This window comes from Embiotoca jacksoni, unplaced genomic scaffold (genome assembly GCF_022577435.1).
Source record: "Embiotoca jacksoni isolate LCO1_2020_lvr unplaced genomic scaffold, fEmbJac1.0.p SCAF_84, whole genome shotgun sequence".
NCBI lineage: Eukaryota > Metazoa > Chordata > Actinopteri > Embiotocidae > Embiotoca > Embiotoca jacksoni.
Window position 1 is genome coordinate 117,807 of NW_027185441.1, and position 13,703 is coordinate 131,509.

The 13,703-nt window shown below is 43.6% G+C and overlaps 1 protein-coding gene across 7 annotated transcripts in view; it reads left to right on the forward strand.

The window, feature by feature from the left end:
• ppfia1 (PTPRF interacting protein alpha 1) overlaps window positions 1-13,420 on the forward strand; it is a 44,753-nt gene extending 31,333 nt beyond the window's left edge. Inside the window, exons 17-31 of one of the 7 annotated variants that reach the window (XM_069139598.1) lie at window positions 1,090-1,119; window positions 2,001-2,125; window positions 2,199-2,362; window positions 3,064-3,157; window positions 4,191-4,272; window positions 4,620-4,820; window positions 5,126-5,188; window positions 6,528-6,554; window positions 7,716-7,891; window positions 9,030-9,127; window positions 9,229-9,404; window positions 10,142-10,210; window positions 10,365-10,536; window positions 10,719-10,783; window positions 12,137-13,420. In XM_069139598.1, the coding sequence (XP_068995699.1) occupies window positions 1,090-1,119; window positions 2,001-2,125; window positions 2,199-2,362; window positions 3,064-3,157; window positions 4,191-4,272; window positions 4,620-4,820; window positions 5,126-5,188; window positions 6,528-6,554; window positions 7,716-7,891; window positions 9,030-9,127; window positions 9,229-9,404; window positions 10,142-10,210; window positions 10,365-10,536; window positions 10,719-10,774 (1,533 nt within the window). In that variant the 3' untranslated portion in view covers window positions 10,775-10,783; window positions 12,137-13,420. Of the gene's footprint in view, window positions 1-1,089; window positions 1,120-2,000; window positions 2,126-2,198; window positions 2,363-3,063; window positions 3,158-4,190; window positions 4,273-4,619; window positions 4,821-5,125; window positions 5,189-6,527; window positions 6,555-7,715; window positions 7,892-9,029; window positions 9,128-9,228; window positions 9,405-10,141; window positions 10,211-10,364; window positions 10,537-10,718; window positions 10,784-12,114 lie in introns of all 7 variants that reach the window. The other 6 variants (XM_069139599.1, XM_069139597.1, XM_069139601.1 and 3 more) reach the window with 6 other exon arrangements.
• The last annotated feature ends 283 nt before the right edge of the window (window positions 13,421-13,703 follow it).

Sequence of the window (13,703 nt, forward strand, 5' to 3'; positions counted from 1 at the left end):
CAGGTATAATAACAGGTATAATAGAGGTAAAATACAGGTATTATAACAGGGATAATACAGGTATAATAACAGGTATAATACAGCTAAAATACAGGTATTATAACGGGTATAATGCAGGTATTATAACAGGGATAATACAGGTATAATAACAGGTATAATACAGGTAAAATACAGGTATTATAACAGGGATAATACAGGTATAATAACAGGTATAATACAGCTAAAATACAGGTATTATAACGGGTATAACACCTGTATTATCAAATCCAAGTCGTTTGCTCTGAGGGATTTAAATGTAGTGTATTGAACGAGGGTGTGAAGGAGTGTGGCTGTTGGTTGTCCAGGAAACATGTTTAACACGTCTACTTCTTGGTTCCATCACATTGTGTCAAAAGCTTCAGTGAAAGTCATCTACATGTCCTAATTCTTTAAAAGAAGAAGAGATGAAGTTGATGTTCTGCTCCCTGCTCCAGTTCCTCTTCCTGTTTCCTGTTGTATCTCCTGATCTGCTCCCTGTCGGGCCTCTGAGCACAGGAACTGAGTGATTAGCTGTTTTCCTCCTGGGGCAGGCCGACTGCATGCAACCGGCTGGTTCTGCTGACGGTTTATTGGTTCTGCTGATGGCAGGTCTATGAGGAATGCAGAAGAGAAATCAGTGCTCAGTGTGAAATATGAGGAGAGACATCAGAACCTGATGAGGTCAGAGGTCAACCCAACCAGCTGTTCGCTGCTCCCTGTCCTACATGGTTGAACCGTTCATGTTCATGTCATCAATGGTTTCATTCACTTAATTATTTGTGTTTCTGTGGGCGAGGCTGCACCCCCCCCCACCCCACTCTGACTCCGCGTCCCTCCTCCTAACTCCTCCTTCTAACTCCGCCCCTCCATCCTGGTTGCTTTGCAGTGTCCTGATCCTCCTGCAGACTTTATTCTCAGTAATTTAACGTATTAATTTCACATTTAAACTGACAGTTTCTCTGGTTTCCAGTGTGTGTGTGTGTGTGTGTGTGTGTGTGTGTGTGTGTGTTTGTGATCTGTTGTGTGTCTCACTAACTGCTTCTCTCCTCTCCTTTTTTTGCCATGCTTCAGCCTAGTGACCTGCGCAAGCATCGCAGGAAGGTAAACTAGAAGCTGCTTCACTGGCTGACTGATCAATAACACCCCCTCCACCCCCCGACTCTTATCCATAATGTCCAGCTGTATTCTCCATCCCGTCCCTGAACTCACCATCCGGTGTGAAGTCACCTTGCTGCATACAATTTTCTGATGTGTGTCTTTATCTTTGTGATCTGAATGTTCTACATGTGTTATGTTACACAGCTGCAGCTGTTAGATTATTGATCAGTCCTTCCAGTTTGGTACTTCTGACCTTTTATATAATCCATATTAGCAAATCAAAAATCTTTCAGTTGGGTACCAAACTTTTGTACTTTTAGTACACCGAGCACATCGCTTCGATACAACCTCGTATCAAAACATGTCATCTTTCAATACTCAGGATACATCCACACTAATACGTCATCGATTTGATATTTAATATATGATATAAAATGATATCACGCCTTCTTTAACTCTCAAACATTTTTTCCACCGAGCCCGACCTGTGACATCTACTGAAACCATGAGGCGTTTAGGGAACATCGTTTTGCAGTTTTATAGCATTTCCAGACAGGACTCCTGTCCAAGACATGAAAGAGAGATTTTCTAATCTCAGCGGGACCTTTTCTGGTGAAATAAAGGTTAAAATAAATTAAAAATATCTGCAGTTGAGTTAATTTTTACTTTTAGGAGCGAGATGTTCTGTTTTTATTGTCATTTTGAAAGCAATAACATAACTGTACCTTAATATTGTGCTCAATATGATCCTGGTGTTGATATACAGTGTGTCTGAAGTGGAAGCAGCTGATTTACAAACTGACATTAATGTGAAAGTTTCTACTTTGAGCAGAGAACAGTTTTCTTCACTCTCTTTTATTAACGTGTATTTGAACTATCTGTAGTCTGCTCAGGACGACAAGGCCACCATCCACTGTGAGACGTCCCCCCCCACCACCCCACGCTCCATGCGCCTCAGCAGGGAGGCAGGGCACGCTGCCAGCCAGGAGGACATCCGAGACCTCCGAGGGTAAGAAGGTGTGCTGGTGTCCGCGGTACTCAGCTGTGTGGTGCCGGTCCGTCTAACTGTGAGCCTCCTGTAGTCTCCTGCAGGACGGAGGCAGCAACCCCAGCAGCAGCAGCAGCAGCCAGGACTCTCTGAACAAAGCAGCCAAGAAGAAGAGCATCAAGTCCTCCATCGGACGCCTGTTTGGGAAGAAAGACAAGGGCCGACCCAGCATCCCCGGCAAAGATTCCCCCAGCCAAGGTCAGACCCCCCCCCCCCCCCCCCCCCGGGTTCACTCCTCCAGGATCACTCCCTTTATAGTTCACTGGGTTCGCAGGAATTATCGCAATGTTGACAGGAGCTCTGCCTCCTATCAGCTCCAGATAATCCTCTGAGGAGAAACGGGAAGTGATGGAGTTTGTGGGAAATGTGGTCTTCACATTAAAATGATCTAATTAAATGTTTATTATCAAAGGAAGTGATTCCATATTACTGTATGTTAAAATAACAGGTTCAGTTGTCAGAGACGTGTGTTGGTTTGTGTGCATATCCAGCAGGTCTGTGTTGAATGAACATGAATTGAGTAGCAGACGGTCGGATCTGGAAACATACGCAGCTTTGAGCCCTGTGGTTCTCTGAGTTCAATAAATAAATAACATTTCTGTGATGTGCAGCAGGATTTTTTTTTTTTTTTTTTTTTTTTTTTTTTTTTTTTTATCACAGGCAGTGATGACATTTATTCCTTTATCAGGTAGTGCTAAAAAAAAAAAAATCTAATTTTTCTTTTTAGACTTTTTTTTAATTCCTGGAATTTTACATAAAAATCTCAATTAAGACTCCACAAATTATAACAACTGCCACCAGATCAAAGAATTTGTATGGTAACAGTCACATAATAAATGTGTGTGACTGGAGGACTGACGACATCACAGGATTCACTAGATACGATGTTTGTGTTCCAGCTGGGACTCCTGAAGCCGAGAGCTCTCTGAAGGACGGCCTGGGGATGGGCACCCTGGGGGGGCCCGTTGACAAGAACAGGAAGCTGCAGAAGAAGTAGGTGTCTTCTTATAAGCCCTGCCCCCTTTCTGCCATCACGGAACTACAGTCTTAATAAGACTTAATAACACCACCACCCCACCACCATCCTCAACACCATGTTTATTTATGTTTTATTCTTCCAGTTATATTACAGTCATGATAAATGTAGTTTCTGGATCAGTATCAACTCTTTCTCTCTTTATTTATTTGACCAACCTCCCTCTTCTGTTTTTGTTTCATCTTCATCTCTTCTCATTCATGTGTAGTCCAAAGAGCGGGTAAGTGGGTTCATGTTGCTCGTGTCTTGCCATATCTCCTTCCTCTCTTGGCTTCACGCTGACCTCTCCGGTAATCCTGAGGACCTCAAACTGTCCCTGTGAATGCCTGATGGCTTTTCCATGCTGCTCTTTACCTGCTCTCCACAGAGGAGCTTCACTAACACCGATGTATGCGAGAAATGTTCCTGTTGCAGCTTCCTGATGGCAGCATGACGTTCTTCAACTGGAGGAAGGATATTTAATACACAGATAGTTATTAAGATGTTGATGAGAAGATCAACTTTAGTTTATAGTTTACTAGAAGTTATCTGACTGAAACATGCTCTGTTTGATCCTCTATGACATCAGACCTGTCGGTGCTCCAGCCCCCTCTAGTGGGCACAACCAGCAGTGTTCTGTTGCTCCAGACTAAACTGATGTTCCTTCATGATAAACTGAGAATGTGCATGAAGAGGATGTTCTGTTCAGACAGTCTGTTCTCCATCCAAGCATGTCCAGAACCTGTCTTCATCCTAAAGTCCTCCACATGGACTCACAGAACACTGTACTGACTAGTGAGGTTCTCCTGAGACCCAGTTCTGATTAACATGTGTTCTGGTTAAACTGAAAGGTTTCCTTTATGTGTTGGTTTCACTTCCTGTGTTTCCTCTCACTGCTCTTTGTTCTCACTCTGCATGTCATGAACATGTGTGTACATGATGAGTGCATGTTGAGGGGTGTGTTAGTATTGTGTGTAGTTGTTAACGTGATGTAACCGTGTTGTGTGTCAGACATGAGCTGCTGGAGGAGGCCCGGAGGCAGGGCCTCCCGTTCGCCCAGTGGGACGGCCCGACGGTGGTGGTGTGGCTGGAGGTAGGACATTGGAACACAACATGGCTGCTCTCTGATAAAGATTCTCCTTGTTAAACTGGCATGTTGATTTAATGAAAATGATTATGTTGATGTAATGAAAAATAAATCCTGGCATCAGAAACTGGTTTAATTTCCAGAGCTGACATATAAAATGATTTATAAGGTCTCTGATGAGATCCAGCTGACTATTGAAACTAGGTGTAAAGCATGTCAGTAACATGTCTCTGCTCCGCCCTCTGGTGGCCAGCTGTGGGTGGAGCTCAGCTATGTGAATAAATGTTCTAAACATGAGGAGCCGCTCAGTTGCCCTCATGCCTGTCTCTGCTCCTCTGCCCCCTGGTGGCCAGCTATGGGTGGGCATGCCGGCCTGGTACGTGGCGGCGTGTCGTGCTAACGTGAAGAGCGGGGCCATCATGTCGGCGCTGTCGGACACGGAGATCCAGAGAGAGATCGGGATCAGCAACCCGCTCCACCGTCTGAAGCTCCGCCTCGCCATCCAGGAGATCATGTCTCTGACCAGCCCGTCGGCCCCGCCCACTTCCAGAACGGTACACACACACACACACTCACACACTCTCTCTCATTATGCTGTAGGGATCACATGAAGACATGTAAACATGTTAATGATGCTCTTAGACTGTTAGTGAAGACGTGTTCATGAAACCTCTCTGGTCTTCTGAATAACGTGACTCTTTAAACATGAACATGTCAACTTCTCATCGTACTAATGACTGAATGAATCCACCTTTGATTTGAACTAACATGACCTTCTTCATGACCTCTCTCTCTCTCTGTCCTTCATCACTCTTCCTTCTTACATACCTGTGATTGGGGGGGGGTGTCACATGATCAGACCACAGGAAACGTTTGGGTCACACATGAAGAGATGGAGAGTTTGGCAGCCACTCCTCCTACGGTTAGTCTACCTGGTGAACAGGTGATATCTGGAGCCTCCTTTCAAGCTGCCTTCAGATCACCTGGATCTTCTTCACTGCATGTTTACCAGGCTGTCGCCATGGAGACGCACCAGGCAGCTTGAAACGAGACCAGATTCTCTACTAGTTGGTGCCTTTCCTTTCTTCCTTGTTGGTGTTAGTGACTTCCTGTTTCTTTACCTTCTGTGTGTTTCTGTTCTACAAAAATATCTTGTCCAGAAGAAGAGATGGTAATCATGAGGACTTCCTCCCTCTGACACCTTTAACTGTACTTCTGGTTTTAATGGAGCTCTTTCCGATACACTTTGTTAGGGTTGGGTGATACCATTTAGAGAGTGTTCCTGAAGGCAGCACGGTGCTGCGCACGGAGCAGGAGGACCAATAAGGTCACAGTGTTCCTGAAGGCACCACGGTGCTGTGCACGGAGCAGGAGGATCAATAAGTCCAGAGTGTTTCTGAAGGCAGCACGGTGCTGCACACGGAGCAGGAGGACCAATAAGTTCACAGTGTTCCTGAACGCAGCACGGTGCTGCACACAGAGCAGGAGGACCAATAAGTTCACAGTGTTCCTGAAGGCAGCACGGTGCTGCGCATGGAGCAGGAGGATCAATAAGTCCAGAGTGTTTCTGAATGCAGCACGGTGCTGCACACGGAGCAGGAGGACCAATAAGTTCACAGTGTTCCTGAAGGCAGCACGGTGCTGTGCAAGGAGCAGAAGGACCAATAAGTCCAGAGTGTTCCTGAACGCAGCACGGAGCAGGAGGACCAACAACCTCCATCAGGAAGTATTCAGAGTGTCTTCTCTTCATCAACATCATCATTGAGTTCACCACGTTAACGTGACCGCTGGTACGAGAACATTAGTGATGTTACCATGGAAACCTGAAACAGTAGATCCTCCGGCTCCGTGTGTAATTGGATCTCGTACATTGACGAGGCTTCTCCTTTTACAATCTTTGAACAATGTGGACAATCCTTCAAATCGATGATCAGATTAAATCTGCATGTAGTGTCTGAGTAAGAAATGTATAATATCTCCAGATAATATTGATATTTACTTTATAAAACCACATCATAATAATAGCATTTTATCTACATCACCCACTCCTATATTGTGTATCTGTGGCCGTTTATATTTTTTGTTTGAAACCCTTATCATTAAAGTGTCTGGCCTTTTTATTTTCCTCACGTTTTTATTCACTTAATATATTTAGTTTAAAGTTGTATTTCCACTTGAAGCTGCTTTAACAGCACTGCTGCCTCACTAACCCTTCACCTCTCTGTTCTTCTCACCATGCTCACTAACCCTGCTAACACCAGGACGATGACGAGGGCAGCTGGGCCCAGGTGTGCATCCCCCTCCCCTCCAAAACCATCAATACTCACCTTATGTTATTATTCTGTTATTATCCACCAGTGTCGGTTCTAAACATTTCCTAAAGAAGTCACATGCTGCATGTTCTGAGTGCAGTTTTATACCTTTAGTTTGGTTCATGAATGGAGCGAACACGGAGCAGACCTGTTATATGTTAATTATAAATGTGTTTTCTTTGCTGCTTCAGTCAGTATAAAGTATACTTTATATATATATAAAGGCATAAAGTACCTCGGTGGTTTTATCTCCTGGTTTTCCTGCTGAAGTTTAGAGACGAGCTCTCAAAGAAACTGGTTTACGGTCACATGTTTTATCTCTTGCGGTTCCTGTGTGAAGCCAGACTTGCTATGTACAAACGCCAGACAGCCAACACCTCCACAGAGTGTAAAACACAGTAAAGGCTTGAAACAGATTAAACATGAATGAAGTTAGAACATGTTATACGTTCCCAGAGCAGAACGGCAGATTTCATATTGTTTTTAATTATCAAGAGAAGCTTTTCTTCTCAGTAACATTTAAATAAAGTGTATTTACACAAAGCTCTGTGAATATGTTAGTACAAAATAAATATACATAGTCCTTTAAAGGTCCCATATTTAAATGTTTCCAGTCTTTTATTTGGACTCGTTGATCTTCAGAAGTTATATTTGTGGTTTTACTAGAATCCATCTCAGGAGTTTTATGTTTGTGCAGCGCCACCAACAATAGGTTGTTTACTATGTCTGGACATTTTGATATCAGTGAGCCTCTCTTCTGATTGGCTGACTCTCTGAGTGACACATGCTCAGACCAATCACAGGTTTTCTTTGCTCTTGTAGCTCGTTGGCTCCTCGACAGAACGACTGCTGTTTACTTCCACAGAAGGTTGGGCAGTGTGCCGTGCTGAGGGCGGACATATGACATCACTATTAGTTTGTGACATCACAACTTAGACTAACTTAGACCTGTTTATAATTGAAAAAACACTGTGAATGTGTTGAATATGGGACCTTTAAGTGTGAACTGCTGAAAGTGTACGATGATCCAAACATTTGTCTGTCAGTGTTGATTGATGGTCATCCTGATGTATTGATTAGTTCATCTATTACCAACCTGTCTCATCATCACCAGTCTGACCCTTTGCTGTCTGATAGACGTTGGCCTACGGAGACATGAACCACGAGTGGATCGGGAACGAGTGGCTGCCCAGCCTAGGGCTGCCCCAGTACCGCTCCTACTTCATGGAGTCCCTGGTGGACGCCCGCATGCTGGACCACCTCACCAAGAAGGACCTCAGGGGACAGCTCAAGATGGTGGACAGCTTCCACAGGTAGGACAGCATGTCAGGGAACGATTCGAGGGACCTTTAATCTTACTATCATCAGTGAATGCTCCGAAGAAACATTAACCAGCCATGAATTTATCTCAAGAAGGAAGGGTTCAAACAATAACCAGCAAACAAACAATAACCAGTAAACAAACAATAACCAATAAACAAACAATAACCAGCAAACAAACAACCAATAACCAGCAAACAAACAACAACCAGTAAACAAACAACAACCAGCAAACAAACAATAACCAGTAAACAAACAATAACCAGCAAACCATAACCAGCAAACAAACCATAACCAGCAAACCAACAATAACCAGCAAACCAACAATATCCAACAAACAATAACCAGCAAACCAACAATAACCAACAAACATTAACCAGCAAACAAACAATAACCAGCAAACAGAAAACAAACCATAACCAGCAAACCAACAATAACCAGCAAACAAACAATGTCCAACAAACAATAACCAGCAAACCAACAATATCCAACAAGCAATAACCAGAAAACCAACAATATCCAATAAATGATAACCAGAAAACCAACAATATCTAACAAACGATAACCAGCAAACAAACAATAACCAGTAACAACAAACAATAACCAGCAAACAAACAATAACCAGCCATCCAACCATAACCAGCAAACAAACCATAACCAAAAAACAACCATAACCAGCAAACCAACAATATCCAACAGACAATAACCAGCAAACCAACAATAACCAACCATAACCAGCAAACCATAACCAGCAAACCATAACCAGCAAATAAACCATAACCAGCAAAAAAAAAACATAACCAGCAAACAAACAATATCCAACAAGCAATAACCAGAAAACCAACAATAACCAGCAAACCATAACCAGCAAACCACAACCAGCAAACGAACAATCACAGCAAACAATCACAGCAAACAAACAATAACAACAAACAATAACCAGCAAACAAACAATAACCAGAAAACCAACAATAACCAGCAAACCATAACCAGCAAACGAACAATCACAGCAAACAAACAATAACCAGTAAACAATAACAACAAACAATAACCAGTAACAACAAACAATAACCAGCAAACAAACAATAACCAGCAAACAAACAATAACCAGCTCTGTGTGTGTGTGTGCAGGAACAGTTTTCAGTGTGGTGTCATGTGTCTGAGGAGACTGAACTACGACAGGAAGGAGCTGGAGAGGAAGAGGGAGGAGTCTCAGCTGGAGCTCACAGGTAACAGACACTCTGCTGGTTAATCAACATAAATCACGTTTAAAGACTCAGGAAGTTCCTCTATGAAAACACACGACGTCATCTCTCCGCTGTGTCATCAGATGTTCTGGTGTGGAGCAACGAGCGAGTAATCAGCTGGATTCAGGCCATCGGCCTCAAAGAGTACAGCAGCAACCTGTACGAGAGCGGAGTTCATGGAGCGCTGCTCGCTCTGGATGAAACCTTCGACCACAACACACTGGCTCTGCTGCTGCAGATCCCCACGCAGAACACACAGGTACACACACAGGTGTACACACACACACACACACACACACAGGTGTACACGTGGACACACACACACACACACACAGGTACACAAACACAAGTACACAAACAGGTACAGACACAGGTACACACACACGTACACACACACACACAATCACAGGTACACACACAAACACAGGTACACACAGGTACAGACACAGGTACGCACACACAGGTGTACACACGCACACACACACGTGTACACACACACACACACACACACACAGGTGTACGCACGCACACACAGGTGTACACACACACAAATACAATCACAGGTACACACACAAACACAGGTACACACACAGGTACACACAAAGTTGTACGTACACACACACACACACAGACACACACAGACAGGTACACACACACACAGAACAACCTCTGCAACCTATCAGTCTCATAAATGAAGCCCCCCTTAGACGAAGGTTGATGACACAAAGCTGGGGTTCAAACTACACCAGAGCTGTGAGGGACGAGTTCATGAGGAGAAGCACAACCAGCAAATAAGAGCTGAGGGGGATGAAAGGTTGGTGGTTCCTTCTAGAAGGAAGAACATAAACCGCTTCCAGAGAGCTCAGGCAACATCCTCAGAGGTTCAAGAGGAAGAAGGAGATGATGATGATGATGATGATGATGTCAGCTTCAGAGACATGATGAAGATCGTCAGGATGTTTCTCGTCTCATTCTTCTTCTGTCTTTTCTCTGCAGGCCAGAACAGCTCTGGAGAGAGAATACACCAATCTGATGTCTGCTGGTACTGACCGCAGGATGGAGGAGGTAACACACACACACACACACACACACACACACACACACACACACACATATTACTAAACAGTGACACACCCTGTTTAGAAAATCTCAATCTGCCCTCTCTTCCCCCCCTCCTCCCTCCTTGCCCCCCCCTCCCCTCATTCCCCCTCTTCCTCAGGATGATGATAAGAACTTCCGGCGCGCCCCCTCCTGGAGGAAGAAGTTCCGTCCTAAGGAGGTACGCGGTGTGTCTGTGGGAGCGTGTGACACGCTGCCTGCTAACTTCAGAGTGACCAGCAGCAGCAGTGCAGCGTCTCCCTCAGCACAGCCAAAGAGGAGCACGATGGACGGTGAGCACACCGACTGACACCAGTGTGTTTGTGTGCATGTGTGTTTGCGTCAGTGCTGCGACTTCCTCCAGTCAAACTTTGCTTCATGTTCTCTTAATTCTACCTGAACGTCTGCTGCTTGTGTTCATGATGCTGCGACTAACGGCACGTCTCTGCATGATCTCTGCCAACATGCACCACAGGAGGTCAGTCTATACAGAGGCTGGACACGGCCACAGTCAGGACGTACTCCTGCTAACACACAACGGTAAGAACACACACAGGGAGCAAACACTCACATTGTTCATAACTGACAGCAAGAACACACACAGCTGGGATTAAACAGTCAATAACCTCCTTTTCACACCTGACTGTAACACACCAGTCTAAAACCAGTCTAAAAACCAGTCTTAAAACCAGTCTGAAAACCAGTCTGAAACCAGTCTTAAAACCAGTCTTAGAATGAGTCTAAAACAGGTCATGAAACCAGTCTTAAAACCAGTCTAAAACAGGTCATAAAACCAGCCTAAAACAGGTCTTGGAACCAGTCTTAAAACCAGTCTGAAACCAGTCTGAAAACCAGTCTTGAAACCAGTCCAAAAAAACCACTAAAAACAGTCTAAAAAACAGTCTGAAACCAGCCTTAAAACCAGTCTCAAACCTGTCTTAAAACCTGTCTCAAAACCAGTCTGAAACCAGTCTAAAAACCAGTCTTGAAACTACTCTTAAAACCAGTCTAAAACAGGTCATGAAACCAGTCTTAAAACCAGTCTAAATACCAGTCTGAAACCAGTCTAAAAACCAGTCTAAAACCTGTCTTAAAACAAGTCTAAAAACCAGTCTGAAACCAGTCTAAAACCTCTTAAAACCTGTCTTAAAACAAGTCTAAAAACCAGTCTGAAACTAGTCTAAAAACCAGTCTTAGAACCAGTCTAAAACAGGTCATGAAACCAGTCTTAAAACCAGTCTAAAACAGGTCTTAGAACCGATCTAAAACAGGTCATAAAACCAGCCTAAAACAGGTCTTAAAACCAGTCTTAAAACCAGTCTAAAACCAGTCTTAGAACCAGTCATAGAACCAATCTTGAAACCAGTCTAAAAATAGTCTTAGAACCAGTCTTAGAACCAGTCTAAAACCACCAGTCTTAGAACCAGTCTTAAAACCAGTCTGAAACTAGTCTTAAAACACTCTTGAAAACAGTTTAAATCCCCAGTAAAAGCCCCCTCACACAGTTCACTGATCAGCCGCAGCGCAGAGCCCGACCCTCTCAGACCTGCTGGAATAATTCAGTAATCTGAAGCTGAACCTACGTGATTGGGTCGAGTCTGACGGTTCAGGTTGGGAATTACAAAGTGGAGAGTCCTGCGGCTTCATGTCTGTTTCCGTGATATTAATGTACATACAGAAGCTGGATGGGATCAGTGGAGGCTGCAGACATAAATATCAGATGTGAACAGGCTGTTTCTCTGTTCAGCAGCTTTCTTCTTCACTCCTCGGTTCTATTAACGCACGTTTACCCCCCCCCCCCCCCCCCCTCCACCCGGCTGCTTCCCCCCCTCGTGTCCGTCGATCTCTGTCCTCTGTTTCCCCCTTCTCAGTTTATCCTCATTATTTCTACAGGTAACCGCTGGTCCGAGGATGAAGGGGAGTTCCCCGCCTTCAAGACCAGGATGATGAACTGAAACACTAAAACAGATGTTACTCACCAGGCTCAGTATCCCTAGAGGAAGCTTTCTAGATTTATCTACATTTCTTATTATATTTATGTAAACCAATGGGACATTTAATTGATTTTAGATTGATGATGTAACTCTCTCCTGTTAATCAGCCCTCTTTTTAAGAACCTTTCTCCACCGTTTGAAGCTCAGATGTAACTGAATGTTTGTATATTTCTACCAACAGACATTTTATTAATCTTTTTTATAATCCTCATTCTATTGACCAGATGTATGTTTTTTTCCTCTTTTTTTTATTTGAATTCTAATCATTGGATTTCTGCTTCTTGACTTGTGATATAACTTAATTCATATCTTTTAACTGTTGTAACTTTGTGTGATTTTTCGGTGGATGGATGTGTGAATATCACGACTGATTGCTGGACTGTTTCACAAACCTGCTCAATATTGTGAGTCATCGTCGCCGTTAGAAACACCTGCTGGCACGCCGGCGGCGACAGATCTCGTGAGATCTCGTGTGTTTCTCTTTTCTTTATTCTCCATATCTGCGATACCAAAATGAACCTCTTGAATCGAAGAATTAAAGCCATATAACAGTAAAAACAAACAAACGGAGGGCTACTTTGGGATTCAGGTGGAAACAGACTTCCAGGTTCCCTCTCGTTGACCGTGCATGTGCACCCCCCCCCCCCCCCCACACACACACACACACCTGATTTAACCCTTTAAGGAACAGGAGGAGCGCTCGTCGGGCTCGTCTGTACAGAACGACTCAAACGTGTGAAACTCCTTCGATGGACCAACTTCACTGAGGCCTCAGTCGCCCCCCCACAGACCTTTTTATAAAAACACTTTGTACGAAGATTTCTTATGAAGCCTTATCGTTTCTGAACTCGTCTGTCGTCTCTTCTTATTTATTATCACTCATCCACGTTGTGTTTGCTCGTTCTGTCGCGTCTTCACTCAACACCGGCTCCTCCGTCACTTCTCACCGCGACCCAGAAGGAACCGAAGACTTTTCTTTTCTCTGGTTCACATAGTTCAAGCTTCAAGTAGAGATGTTTTTTTTCTGTTGTGATTTAGTCATTTATGCACAAATCATGTTGCTGTTTTCTTCCCACTCTTCATGTTGAATCTTCTGTAACTATGATGTACAGTCTGAGTACTTATAAACTATTTTTATCACAGTATTATTTATTGCTTACTTTCAATAAAATACTGAAACTTATTTTCCACTGCAGATAAAAAAAAGACTCTTATCTTTGTCTTTTAACGTTGTTCTGTCGAGTTTGTTTTGTTGTCGTCCTTTAAAAGGACTTAAAGGTTAGACTTCACCATGAAGGGTTATCATGAACTCATGCTTTAAAAAAATCATCAGGAATTAACTGGAGCTCAAAGTCTTTCATTCATGATCTCATGCATGAATAGCACACTAATTAAGTCATTAAGTAAAGAGCCACAGCACTTCATGACATCATAGTTAACGGCATCAATTAGTCAGGAGTAATTAA